The sequence below is a fragment of the Scyliorhinus torazame genome, chromosome 7, assembly GCF_047496885.1.
Source record: "Scyliorhinus torazame isolate Kashiwa2021f chromosome 7, sScyTor2.1, whole genome shotgun sequence".
Lineage (NCBI taxonomy): Eukaryota > Metazoa > Chordata > Chondrichthyes > Carcharhiniformes > Scyliorhinidae > Scyliorhinus > Scyliorhinus torazame.
This window is the reverse complement of record NC_092713.1, coordinates 42115941-42130507: the sequence shown is the minus strand read 5'-3', so window position 1 is coordinate 42130507 and position 14567 is coordinate 42115941. Positions and strand designations below refer to the sequence as shown.

The 14567-nt window shown below is 45.4% G+C and overlaps 1 protein-coding gene across 2 annotated transcripts in view; it reads right to left on the bottom strand.

Moving 5' to 3' along the window:
* The window catches only part of tie1 (tyrosine kinase with immunoglobulin-like and EGF-like domains 1), a 118214-nt gene extending 110606 nt beyond the window's left edge, over positions 1 to 7608 (bottom strand). The window contains exon 1 of one of the 2 annotated variants that reach the window (XM_072510607.1): positions 7091 to 7608. In XM_072510607.1, coding sequence (XP_072366708.1) covers positions 7091 to 7139 — 49 coding nt within the window. In that variant the 5' untranslated portion in view covers positions 7140 to 7608. The remainder of the gene's footprint in view (positions 1 to 7090) is intronic. The other variant, XM_072510606.1, reaches the window with a different exon arrangement.
* Positions 7609 to 14567: the final 6959 nt, after the last annotated feature.

The window sequence follows — 14567 nt, the reverse complement described above, 5'->3', positions numbered from 1 at the left end:
ATCCACCTAAACAGCGCATCTTTGGACTGTGGCAGGGAACCGGAGGACCCGGAGGAAACCCAGGCAGACATGGGGAGAATGTGCAAACTCCACGCAGACAGTCACCCAAGGCCGGACTTGAACCCAGGTTCCTGGCGGTGTGAGGCAGCAGTGCTAAGTACTGCACCATCATATTTTCCATTGTAGCCACCTGGGTTGGCCACTTCCCAACTTACAATGGAGAACCGCAAAGGCTGAAGGGAAATTCAGCCAACACAGGCAAAGACTAGCAAATACAAAAAACATGTGGATTGAAACCTGTAAGAAACCAGACAGCACTGAAACCAGCAGCCATCTGCATAGTAATGAGCAATTCCAAGGCACAATTGCAACAGTTAAGGTGAATAAAGCCAAGCCAGACTCCTCGGCGCCAGCAGGAGCCAAGACAAAGGAAGGCCAACGGACATTTAGGGACCGCTCAGCGATCAGGGAACAACTCCAGTATTGGCGAAATCGATCCAAGTGATTGGAACGCAGTCCAATCATTTGGAACCAGGTACGGGGTCCGCCCTGAAGGGCGGGAAGCCCCTGGGGACTATAAAGTAAAGTCCCAAAGTTCAAATCGTCCTTCTTTGGCAGGGTCACTCAGCAACTTGAATCAACCCGTGAGAGTGACCTACCCAAGCTGCCACACCAAAAAAGTAAGTCTCCAGTCAACGCACACTACGAGATAGGCGCTCCTAGCTACCAGTTCATACCAGCTTTTGAATCCTGCAGACTCTGATCGAACGAAAGGCCATTTGTTCCCCTGACCTGGTGGGCCAATTCCGAAGCTAAGTATAGGCCTTTTAGTGATAGGAATAGTCCAGAAAGTAGAGTTTATGCATGAGTAGTGATTTACTGTGTATAATAAATGGGTTTTGATTTGAATCTTACTAAATGGTGTGTTGAGTTAGTGATCATTACTTGAACTTGAACCTCGTGGCGGTATCACAAAGATACCTGCCGACTCTAGAGCAAAGGTTAAACAAACAGAGCAAATTACGATTTAAGAGCCAACCAAAAGTTAGCAACACCATGGTGAATGGAAAGATGTAAGATTTGAAATTGGTCCTCTTGGTGCATGTTTCCCAACCAGAAAACAGGCACAAAAATTGCCAAATTCACAGAGCCATACCCTGTAACCTAAGGGTGGTTAAAAGATGCCCAACATTATATTGTCCATGGCTAATTTTCAGGCAGCAAAGGCACCTGTCTTCAACAGGCACTGGGCACCTTGTAAACATTAATGAGCTTTTGATCTGCAGAGAACCTAGGTGGATTTCATTCAACTTTGGAGAAGTATCTTGCCACTTAAACTGGTAACACTTGAAATACCAAGGACTACCCAAAACCATTAAGAATCCATTTAGGGTTCTGCCTCTGCATGCTAAAAGCTGGTCCAGTTAGGGTAGGGTTAGCGACTGTGATTAAATGGAGCTTTCATCACATGATTTTCCCCATGCTCCAGTCATTAGTCGGCCAACACATCCATTCTTGTGGTGCACTGCCTCCTTATGCCAGTCGGAAAACAAAAAAGGTTCTTTACCCAATTGGATGCTGTTTGCCTGTCAGCCTCTCATTTCCAAAACCCATTCTCAATATATTTTTATATCTGGTAAAGAGAAATGTTTGAAAAAAATGATAAAACTAAAGCAATCATTTTTTGAAACGTCCCAATGGTTTTTCACACAGCTACTGCCAGGAGATAGATCTTCAATTCCTGAGACTCCAGATCAATCCTAGAGGGTTGGCAACAAGAACTGAGCTTTTGGACTGTAGGGTTGAAAGGGCTGAACGTGGCACGAATGTGGCGTTCGGGAAGTTCAGCACGGGAGACTAATCAGCACCTCAACTGAAATCAAAAGGAAAATTCAATTGTGACAACAATAGGACGGTGTCAAAAAGCCAGATAGACGACGTCTTACAGGAAGCAAATGTTACACTGACAAGGAATGTGTGCAAATGCAAGATTTTGATTAAAATATGTATTTACTATTCAGGTTTTGTGAAGATTTTTAAAAAGGAATATTATGAACTACTCAATGCATCAGATATGAAAAATTAGATTTCACTTCATGGATCTTTTAAATTGTCATGAATAATTGACATTCTGCACTGAGCCACATTTTCTTGTATTTAACAGAATTTTATTGCACACAAATTGAAACATTTACTTTGCTTTTAGAGTGCAACTTAGCTTGCGTCATCTGCCTTTGCCAATTCTTTATCAGGCAGACATTACAATGGTTGAACTTTTGGAATATTTTAACATTTTGTTAAAATAATGATCCAAATACAGTGGAATTCACTTCTTAAAACATGACATAAGCAAAGACATGAGCATCAGACTTTGCTATGATCAGTGAATCATAGAATGATACAGCTGAGAATGAGGCCATTCAGCCCACCATGTCCATGTTGGCTCTTTGTCAGAACTATCCAATTTGTCCCACTCCGCTCCATTTACCCCATAGCCCCGAAACTTACCTCCCTTACTTACTTACTTATCCAGTTCCCTCGTAAAGGGTGCTATTGAATCTGCTTCCACCACCCTTTTAGGTAGTGTATTTCAGATTACAGCAACTTGCTGTGTTTAATTGTTTCCTCATATCACCTATGTTTCCTAACATATCAATTGTTATATGTGTGCGTGTGTTGAGATGTATGACTGCATGGAATGCACATGCCAGGCTGGTGATCACCAGCTACGATCTCATCAGTTTTAGCCAGGTCAGTGGAGAACACCTAATTTTGTGCAGGTAGATGAATTCAGGCACCACTATGGGTACTCACCTGTTGCTTTGGCATGGATACGCTCTCTCCTTCTGTTGTGACATTAGGTTTCAGGTACTAAATTGTTATGAACCAACCTATAAATTCTGTAGTCAGATATTAGCGCAGTGTCTAGCAGAGGAGAATTCCTGATATGATGGTGTTGGTACCTATATAAATGTCAACACTGTGAATGAAACATCAGTTGTGGTAATTAACCGTAGTGGTGGAATTATGTTCAACCTGGCCTATTTCTATAAGGCCAGCAATTCCAATATTCCCCTTGAGAAAGTGGTTGAATTAGAGAAATTTCCTTGTTAACTGCTGAGTTCAGTTGTGAATTTGTGGTTTCAGGTCAGGGAGAATCCAATATAAAATTGGTAAGCTTTCTTTCCTTTATTAAGATCATTTTGCATCTCCAACAACAAAATATTATACTTTGAATTGATACTTGGGAATATGACAGACGTGTGCTTGATTCAAGGTGCAAATAAACAAGGGTTAGCACTATTGCTTCACAGCGCCAGGTTCCTAGGTTCGATTCCCGGCTTGGGTCACTTTCTATGCGGAGTCTGCACGTTCGCCCCATGTCTGGCTGGGTTTCCTCCGGGTGTTCCGGTTTCCTCCCACAAGTCCTGAAAGACGTGCTTGTTAAGTAATTTGGACATTCTGAATTTTCCCTTGGTGTACCCGAACAGGCGCCGGAATGTGGCGACTAGGGGATTTTCACAGTAACTTCATTGCAGTGTTAATATAAGCCAACTTGTGCCAAGAATAATTGATTATTATTTTTTAAAAATTTAGTGGGGAAGTACTTAAAAGCACATTTGTATCAGCAACTGGTACAAACAGTGTTTTAATGAATATAAATCTAGCAGATAAAATCAGGACAATTTTGGGGTTTAATTAAAATAGACCCGGATTCAAGATGAATAATAAATGACATTCGGTTATTAGGTGGTGATATTTAAAACCATAAACTATAGTTTGAAACCTGTTATCAACAAAGCAAATGCAGCCTCCAGGGTGAGTGAGAGAAGTGGCAAGAATAGTGTAAAGGTTGATGTCACCGGATAATTGTGGTTTACTGTGTGAAAAGGCTGGAAGGAAATGCTTTTGAAACATCATTTAATGTACAAACTTTCGGGAGTTTTGTGTTCATGTACCAGTGCAGATAAACTTAGTGGGGTGGTTGTGGGTCTTAAATGCAACTGCTCAGAACTCTCAGTAAGATAATGCTAGTCTCAATGCTTATAAATGCTGGCAGAAGTGATTCAAATGCAACCTTTTCTGGGGGAAGGTGGCCATGAACCGAAAATCCACTAACAAATAAATCTTGTAGCTTTCAGCATTCATTCACGTTCAAAAACCTCAACATCTGACACTGCTTTTTAAACACGACACAACAACCATGAGTTTGCTAAGTAGCTTCAACAACATGCATTATCTATTGTCCGGTGCATTTACTCCTTTTCCCACGGAGAATGTGCCAGGGCTAATTTCTGGCGAAGAATGGAGCCAGAATATAACACGATGCTTGTGATATTACTTTATATATTTCCAATCATTCAACTCAGTAATCCCACATCACTTGGAGTAAAATATTCACTTTTCAGTTTGATTGTGGATCAATCAGTTGGCAGCTTTTTAATGTTCTTAAAGCTTTAACAAGCCATGATGAGGATTTGATGACTCTCACATCACTGAAGTTCCGTCAACCACTTTTGTATGGTAGCAATACTAAAACGCTGACTTTTCCATATATTCTATTGCTTTTTAATGTAGGACATTTCCAGAACAATGATTTCCATTTATATACCACCCTTAACACTGTTTTTATAAAAAAAATTTGGATATGATGCTTGTGTGTGGGCCAATGCTCATCTGGTAGCATTTTTAACTCAAGTCCCACTTCACATACTTGACTGCAAAGATCTGGGCTGACAGTGTAGTGCTGCATTGTTAGAGGTGCTGCCTTTCAGTTGAGACATTAACCTGAGAATCTCGCTGCTCTTTAAGGTGGACATCAAAGATCCCAGAGCAATCTTTCGACGAAGAGTAAAGAAGTTGTCCTCGGCGTCCTGACCAGTATTTGCCTTCAATCTACATCACTGAAAACAGGGTCATTTGGTCATGCTGTTTGTGGAAGCTTGCTGTGTACAAACTGTCTCCTGTATTTCCTACGATACATCAGTAACTACACTTCTAGAGTACTTCACTGTCTGTAAAGAGCCGAGGTCATGAAAGGTGCTTTATAAATGCAAATCCTTTCTCTAAATTTAAGGATGAACTTTTTTCTTTGATTAGCCTTACCATCCCTAATTCCAAATTTTCATTCTGGACACTTATGTGCTTCCTCTGAATGCACAATCAAATGAACTCTTTTTGGAATTTGTCAGTGTTTTCCTCATTTATTTTCTCCAGTAGGATCTGAGGGCAGCACGGTGGCATTGTGGGTAGCACAATTGCTTCACAGCTCCAGGGTCCCATGTTCGATTCCGGCTTGGGTCACTGTCTGTGTGGAGTCTGCACATCCTCCCCGTGTGTGCGTGGGTTTCCTCCGGGTGCTCCGGTTTCCTCCCACAGTCCAAAGATGTGCAGGTTAGGTGGATTGGCCATGATAAATTGCCCTTAGTGTCCAAAATTGCCCTTAGTGTTGGGTGGGGTTACTGGGTTATGGGGATAGGGTGAAGGTGTTGACCTTGGGTAGGGTGCTCTTTCCAAGAGCCAGTGCAGACTCAATGGGCCGAATGGCCTCCTTCTGCACTGTAAATTCTATGATTTGGTCAGATTTGCGGCAAAATGACACGAAGTTGATGATCAAACGAGTCCCCAAACTACACGAGTTTGGCATTGGTCTCGCTGTATTGAATCAGTAAAGACAAAGCACAAATATGGCAGTGGGGGAATGGTGGTGTGGTGCTGATGCCATTGGACCAGTAATCCAGAGGCCCATGCTAATGCTCTGGGGACATGGGTTCAAATTGAAAGCTCGTCCCATGAAGCTATCCATTGATTGTTGTTAAAAATCCATCTGGTTCATTAAAGCCCCTTAGGGAAAGAAATCTGCCACCCTTGTCTGGTCTACATGGAACATATAGGGGGTTGGTTAGCTCAGTTGGCTGGACGGCTGGTTTGTGATGCGACAAGGCACCAACAGCACGGGTTTAATTCCTGTAAGGTTATAGCCCCATCTTTACAACCTTTGCCTGAGGTCTGGTGACCCTCAAGATAAATCATCGGAGGTCACCTCTCTCTCAAAGAGAGCAGACTGTGTCAACGTGTATTTTACATGTAAATTCAGATCCACAGTAATAGATCATAGAATCCCTACAGTGAAGGAGGCCATTCAGCCCATTGAGTCTGCACCAGCCCTTGGAAAGAGCACCCTACTTAGGCCCACACCCCCACCCTATCCCCATAACACTTTTAACCTTTTGGACAGTGAGGGGCAATTTAGCACCTAACCTATACATGGGAGGAAAATGGAGCACCCGGAGGAAACACACGCAGACATGGGGAGAACGTACAAACTCCGAATTGAACCCGGGTCGCTGGAGCGAGACAGCAATGCTAACCATTGTGCCACTGTGCTGGTATGAATATGGTTGACCCTTATCTGCTCAGTCCAACGCTTCTTGTCAACGACGCCCACATTCCATGACCATGAAAGAATTGGAAAAAAAAGCTCAGTTTGGGGTAAAAACAATATTCAACACGCCAATCGCACCGTGTTGCACACATGCCATTGAGGCTGTAGCGAGAGGGGTTTTCCGACAGGGGGCGCATTGCTCTGTGGGTGTCAGTACTCAATGTAAAACAAATTGCATTAAAAAAAAAACAATATTTTCATTGCAAAACTAATGTTTGCAAGGGGAGTTGGGGAGGGGATGGGAGGGAGAGACTCGCACAGTCTGTGCATTTTATTTTGCCCCAGACCAAATGCTTATGAATAAGACCTTGCTCCTTCAGCTTTCTGTAGCTGTAGCCCTCCATGGGTGATCCAGGATTTAACCCACTCCGGGCGTTTGGTGAGTGGGAGCTCAGTGCAGAACCTGTTGGAATAGTTTAATCCCCAAGCTGGAAGAGTGTTATACACAACACCCAGGCACCTTTTTTTGGAGGGAGGTTAGAGGGAGGAACTTTGCATGTAGAACATTTGAAACGACTTTTTTCTGAATAATAATGCAAAACCTGATTTAAAAATAAGGCTGAAAGTATAAAAGTATATTCTCCTAAAACGAAAAATAAACAAACGAGATTTTCTTCTACTTAAGAGATTTGGGAAGTCTCTTACCTGTTATATGAAAAGGGAACAGTAACCAGTACAGCCGGAACGAAATCATTCTTTCGTTAAAAAGTATTGCGGAGAGGTTTGGAAACGGCTGATTTTATAAAATCCCGGAGTCCCCACACAAATAGACTGCGGCAAACTCTCATCCAATCTTCAATATCGCTCTGAGGCAATAATCCCTTCAATGAAGTCGAATAAAAGTCGTCCCTTTCGGACAGATTTCTTTGGGACCGAGTCCCATCTTCTCTTAAATTTGGGAATCTTTCCCTTTCCTCCCTCCCCCACCCAACTCCTCGCCGAGTTTCTGGAATGGGTAAATGGAGAGAGGAAAAACGTCACTTGTGCCGAGAGGAGCAGGGTGATTCATGAGCACAGAGATTACAACCGAAATCAGAGCTCCTCACTCACTCACTCTACATCATTCCGGTCCGGAACATCACTCAAATACTCCATGGCAGCACAGTGGTTAGCACTGATTCTTCACAGGTCCCACATTTGATTCCAGGCTTGGGGGTCACTGTCTGAGTGGAGTCTGCATGTTCTCCCTGTGCGCGCGTGGGTTTCCTCCGGGTGCTCCGGTTTCCTCCCACAGTCCTAAGATGTGCAGGTTAGGTGGATCGGCCGTGCTAAATTGCCCCTTCGTGTCCAGAAATGTTGGGTGCTCTTTCCAAGGGTCGGTGCAGACTCGATGGGCCGAATGTAAATTCTGTGTAAATAACAGCCAGCTCTGGGCTCCTTACACGCCCCAAAATATCCTAATTTTGTCCCTGAGTCATTGCTCAATTAAAATAAGACATCATTCTTCAACTATAATAAGACAAAACTGACCATCGAGTCTGTGGTTGAGTTTTTCTTTGCATAAACTGTCCGTCTTAATACCAGTCTCCCACTTGCTCCCATTCTATTCAAACAACCACCCGTTGCCATAACCGGAACAACAATATTCTCACATTCCTCTCTGTGAAGATTTTATTTCTAATTTTCCCTTTTATGGTGATCGTTTTAACTCTACGGCCAACCATTGCCATCTTGATGACCAGTGGAAGCAATGCAGAACCTAATTACCTCGACCAGACCTCTGCATAAGCTTGAATCGTCGAATCATAGAATGGTTATGGCGCAGAAGGAGGCCATTTGGCCCACTGTGTCTGTGTCGGCTCTCTGCAAGAGTACCTCCCATCGTGCTACAACCCCGACCTTTTCCCCATAGCCCTGCAAACCTTTCTCTTCGAGTAATTGTCCAATTCTCTTTTGAAAGCCAAATGTGAGGCTGCCTCCAGCAAACTCGAAGGCAGTGCATTCCAGACCCTAACAACCCACTGTGCTACAAAAAAAATGCTTTTCCTCATATTATCATTGCTGCTTTTTCCAATCACCCTAATTTGGTGTCCGCTGGCTCTTGATGCTTCTGCCAATGGGAACAGTTTCTCCCTATCTACTTATTCAGACCCCTCGTAACGGTGAACACCTCCTTCAAGTCTCCACTTAATCTTCTCTGCTCCAAGGTGAACACTCCCAACTTCTCCAATCTATTTACAAAACTGCAGTTCCTCATCCCTGGAAACATTCTCCTGAACCTTTACTTTAGCCTTTCTAATGACTTCACATCCTTCATAAATAATGGGACATAATACTCCAGCTGAGGCCGAACCAATGTTTTATACAAGCTTATCATAACTTCCTTGCTTTTGCACTCCATGCCCCTATCTACAAAGCCCAGGACCCAGTACACTTTATTTATCGCTTTTACATCCTCCCCTACCACCTTCAGTGATTTGAGCACATACATACACCAGGGCTTTCTGTTCTTGCACTTTTTTAGAATTGTACCCCCTTTGTTTTCCTTTTGAAGATGGCTATCAGGTCGCCTCTTCCCAGTGCCAGTGGGTAAAACCCCAACTTCTCAAACTCCTCTTTCTGGGGAGGACTTAGGAAGGGTGCAGGCAGAATGAGTGAGGGGTGGGCAATGGTACTGGGATTGGAAAACAAGGAACAATTATGTAAATTGACCATGTTTTCACTAGAAAAGGGATAGCTGATGGGTGATATGAACTCTGCTATTTTAGGATTCGAAAGGCGTTTATATAATGTTGACCGTGATGAGATGTTTCAACCTGTCCAGAACAACAAAACCAAAGGACGTGGCCAGTACCTGAAAAGTAAATTCAAAACGAATCAGCGGAAACAAATTTCTATGAATGAAAATGCAGCTGTGAAACACGCTCCTCGAAGATGGTGGCTGAAGTTCTCCGCCTCATGACGCCGCAAACGCGGACCGTGTTCTCGGGCGGAGAATCGGGCGTTCAGCCAAAATCGAGGTCTGCGCCCGATGTCGATTCGGGTGCCTTTCTCCGGTCCCTTGCTGATGGTGATAACGAGGTTTGCGCCTCGCCCTGGCGGGGGCACGCAAAACCGGCATTTGCATGCATTTAAATGTCATTAGCGCGTTAGACCCACTGTACTCCGCCCCTCCCAGACAGAGGACAGGATTTACTACGGTATTTATGCGGGGGACTGCGCACCATGGCTGCTGAGGGGGGAGAGAAGGTAAGCAAAGTTTGAAAAAAATGTTTTAAAATTGTACTGCTCGCTGGGAGGTGGCTGCCAGGGCTGGTGGGGAGGGATGTGCTGACAGCTCTGTGGATTTGGGTGTCTCCCTCAGGATCGGGGAGGCCTGGCTCAGGCTGCCATTGTTGCAATATTTGTTTTAAATAAGTTCCAGGCTTCTTGCTGTTCACTCTGCTGACTGTTCACTGTGTCCTGTAAATATTCACAGAGCCTCTGGTCGTTTGGGAGCCACCCCTCTGGAAACCCTCAGACCGCAGCTGACCCATCACTGGGATGGGCGTGGCCAAGCTCAATCAGTGGCCCACCAGGTGCTGCCACGCCTCAGTTCACTCATCAGTAGCTCAGCCCCACTGCAGGGGCAGCAATGGAACAGCAGAGCTCACCCCCAAAAAAGGATACATGTACCGTGGCATGAAGGTTCAGTTAGGGCGCTCGAGAGTTACAAGTTAGCTAGGAAGGACCTAAAGAGAGAGCTAAGAAGAGCCAGGAGGGGACATAAGAAGTCTTTGGCAGGTAGGATCAAGGATAACCCTAAAGCTTTCTATAGATATGTCAGGAATAAAAGAATGATTAGGGTAAGAGTAGGACCAATCAAGGACAGTAGTGGGAAGTTGTGTGTGGAGTCCGAGGAGATAGGAGAGGTGCTAAATGAATATTTTTCATCAGTATTCACACAGGAAAAAGACAATGTTGTCGAGGAGAATACTGAGATTCAGGCTACTAGACTAGAAGGGCTTGAGGTTCATAAAGATGAAGTGTTAGCAATTCTGGAAAGTGTGAAAATAGATAAGTCCCCTGGGCCAGATGGGATTTATCCTAGGATTCTCTGGGAAGCTAGGGAGGAGATTGCTGAGCCTTTGGCTTTGATCTTTAAGTCATCTTTGTCAACAGGAATAGTTGCAGAAGACTGGAGGAAAGCAAATGTTGTCCCCTTGTTCAAGAAGGGGAGTAGAGACAATCCCGATAACTATAGACCAGTGAGCCTTACTTCTGTTGTGGGCAAAGTCTTGGAAAGGTTTATAAGAGATAGGATGTATAATGATCTGGAAAGGAATAATTTGATTAGAGATAGTCAACATGGTTTTGTGAAGGGTAGGTCGTGCCTCACAAATCTTATTGAGTTATTTGAGAAGGTGACCAAACAGGTGGATGAGGGTAAAGCAGTTGATGTGGTGTATCTGGATTTCAGTAAAGCGTTTGATAACGTTCCCCATGGTAGGCTACTGCAGAAAATACGGAGGCATGGGATTCAGAATGATTTAACAGTTTGGATCAGAAATTGGCTAGCTGGAAGAAGACAAAGGGTGGTGGTTGATGGGAAATGTTCAGACTGGAATCCAGTTACTAGTGGTGTACCACAAGAATCTGTTTTGGGGCCACTGCTGTTTGTCATTTTTATAAATGACCTGGAGGAGGGTGTAGAAGGATGGGTGAGTAAATTTGCAGATGACACTAAAGGCGGTGGAGTTGTGGACAGTGTGGAAGGATGGTACAAGTTACAGAGGGACATAGATAAGCTGCAGCACTGGGCTGAGAGGTGGCAAATGGAGTTTAATGCAGAAAAGTGTAAGGTGATTCATTTTGGAAGGAATAACCGGAAGACAGAGTACTGGGCTAATGGTAAGATTCTTGGTAGTGTGGATGAGCAGAGAGATCTCGGTGTCCATGTACATAGATCCCTAAAAGTTCCCACCCAGGTTGAGAGGGTTGTTAAGAAGGTGTACGGTGTGTTAGCTTTTATTGGTAGAGGGATTGAGTTTCGGAGCCATGAGGTCATGTTCCAGCTGTACAAAATTCTGGTGCGGCCGCATTTGGAGTATTGCGTGCAATTCTGGTCGCCGCATTATAGGAAGGATATGGAAGCATTGGAAAGTGTGCAGAGGAGATTTACCAGAATGTTGCCTGGTATGGAGGGAAGATCTTATGAGGGAAGGCTGGGGGACTTGAGGCTGTTTTCGTTAGAGAGAAGAAGGTTAAGAGGTGACTTAATTGAGGCATACAAGATGATCAGAGGATTAGATAGGGTGGACAGTGAGAGCCTTTTTCCTCAGATGGTGATGTCTAGCATGAGGGGACATAGCTTTAAATCGAGGGGAGGTAGATATGGGACAGATGTCAGAGATAGGTTCCTTACTTCGAGAGTAGTAAGGGCATGGAATGCCCTGCCTGCAACAGTAGTGGACTTGCCAATACTAAGGGCATTCAAATGGTCATTGGATGGACATATGGATGACAAGGGAATAGTGTAGATGGGCTTTAGAGTGGTTTCACAGGTCGGCGCAACATCGAGGGCTGAAGGGCCTGTACTGCGCTGTAATGTTCTATGTTCTATGTTCTATATGTGGCCTTTGGCACCCTCTCTGGCACACTGCCCCTCTCAGGGCAGAGGCCTCACCAGTGAAGCTCTCAGCTAGTCCACTCCGCAGGACCACTAGTTGTCTCCAAGCCCTGCCTGCCCACCATGCCCCTCCTCCCATCCATCTGTCCCCAGACAGGTTGTCACAACCTGTGCGTCACACCCAGGACCCACGTCACACTGCAGCTACGCTCCCAGCAGACACTAATTCCCTCACTCACCTTCATCTGTAGGTCCTGCCCACGCACAAGCCTTTAAGATTGGAGGCAATTGGTGACCCTCTCCACTGGGCAACCATGTGCCAACCTGCTGTCGGGATAACACACGGCCCACACAATGAAGACACCCACAGTAGACTCCACTGGGGAGCCAGGACAGGGACCACAGAGCCTATCGTTAACACGGGTTGCAGCAGCCACCGGCACCCCTGTTGACAGGGACAGATGCTGAGGATAGAGGCTCATAGGTGCTATTCACTGATGCAGTGTGGAAGGCAACATATCGGGGGGGATGGCTGAGGGATGGGGGTGTGTCTGGGGATGGGGAGTACATGTGGAGGGTGGAGCTGAAGTGCAACTCAGAGTCACCATGTATCCTGTTGGAATAGGATGGACAAGGGAATATACATCTTGTTAACATGCTTTCTCTTTTCCCTTCTGCAGAGTATGAATTTCAGAGTACAGCCAGGAATGTTCCCTAGCTGCCATTGCAGATGCACGAAGGCTGGAGGCACAGGGCCTGCTCATGGAGAACCCTACACAAGAGGAACCTGCCCCAGAAGTGCAGGGGTCAGTCAGTGAGGCTCCAGTGCCAGCCGCCCAACAGACTGAGGAGATGGTGTGAAGGTGGCGCCGCATCAGGCCATGTGTATACAGTCAGTGCCTGTGCTTTGAAGAGATACCAGACCGTTTGTGTCGCCAAAGACTTCGGCGAACCAAGGAGACTGTGAGCCACCTGTGCCAGATGATGGCGCACATGGCATCTCTGAGATCTCTCAGACATCCGTACACTGGTGCATCCACGCTGTGACAGATGCCCTATGCGCTCGGGCAGCGGACTATATAAACTTCAATCTGGATCAAGTCCACCAGGATATCTGGGTAACTGGATTTACCACCATCGCCGACGATCGTGCCCCAGGTCCAGGGGGTGATCGATGAAACACATGTCCCCCTACGAGCACAGGCTCACCGGGTGTGTCCTTCATCAATCGGAAGGGCTTCCACTCCCTAAATGTGCAATTGATGTGTGACTGCCAGCTGCACATCGTGCACGTCTGTGCCCGATACCCTGGCAGCGCACGCAACGCATACATCCTGGTGCGCTCGTCAGTTCCCAGCACCTTTGAGGCGCTCCCTCGGGTGAGGGTTTCATTCTTGGGTGACAAGGGTTACTGTTGAGGTCTTGGCTAATGACGCCTGTCCAGAGGTCCTAGACTATTGTGGGGATCCGCTATAATGACTCATGCAGCAATGAGTGTCATTCAGCGGTGCATTGGTGTCCTCAAGTTGCTCTTATGATGCCTGGACCGCTCTGGTGGGGCTCTCCAATATAGCCCCAGATGGGTCTCTGTGCTGGCCTGCTGCATCCTGCACAACATCACGCAGCAGAGGGGGGACATGTTGGAAGAGGAAGAAGAATGCCAGGCCTCATTTGACAAGGAGGATGAGGAGGATGGCCAGGAAGAATCGAGCATGGAGCCCGGGCTGGCACAGTATGCCACCCAACATGTGCTCCAGGGCTGCCGCACATGGGACAACTTCATCACCTCCAGATTGGCCAACTAAGATGCCTGACCACCAGCAGGTCTGCCACACTGTCCCACCACTCCATACTATCCCCACTCCCCCATCCCATTCCAAGTGGTGCCTCCTTTTCCATAGATGCTCAGATCCTCCCCTATCCTTCCCGGTTCATTCTTTGTGGATAAAACTAGCAGGGTAGATAAAGGGGAACCAGTATATGTAGTATACTTGGATTTACAAAACGCATTCAATAAGGTGCCACACTAAAATTTCACACACAAGATAAGGGCTCATGGGGTTGTGGATGATGTATTAGCATGAAGAGAGGACTGGTTAACAGACAGGAAGGAGAGATGAGGAATAAGTGGGGCATTTTAAAGTTGGTAACTCGACTAGTGCCACAAGGATCAGCGCTGAGGCCTCAGCTACTTACAATATATGTTAATGACTTGGACAAAGAGGCAGATTAATGTATCTAAGTTCAGTGATGTCACAAAATTAGGTCGGCATGTAAGCTGTGAGGAGGACACAAAGAGGCTGCAAAGAGCTGTAGACAGGTTAATTGAATGGGCAATAAAATGGCAGATGGAGTATAATATGGGGAAATGTGAGGTTGTTCACTATCATCGTAAGAATAAAAAAATCTGAATGTCTTTTGAAAGGCGTGAGTTTTTAAGTGTTAATATTCACATAGACTTTGGCCTACGTGCGCAAGGAACACAAAAAGTTAGCTCACACATAATAATAATCTTTATCTTTATTGTCACAAGTAGGCTTACATTAACACTGCAATGAAGTTACTGTGAAAAGC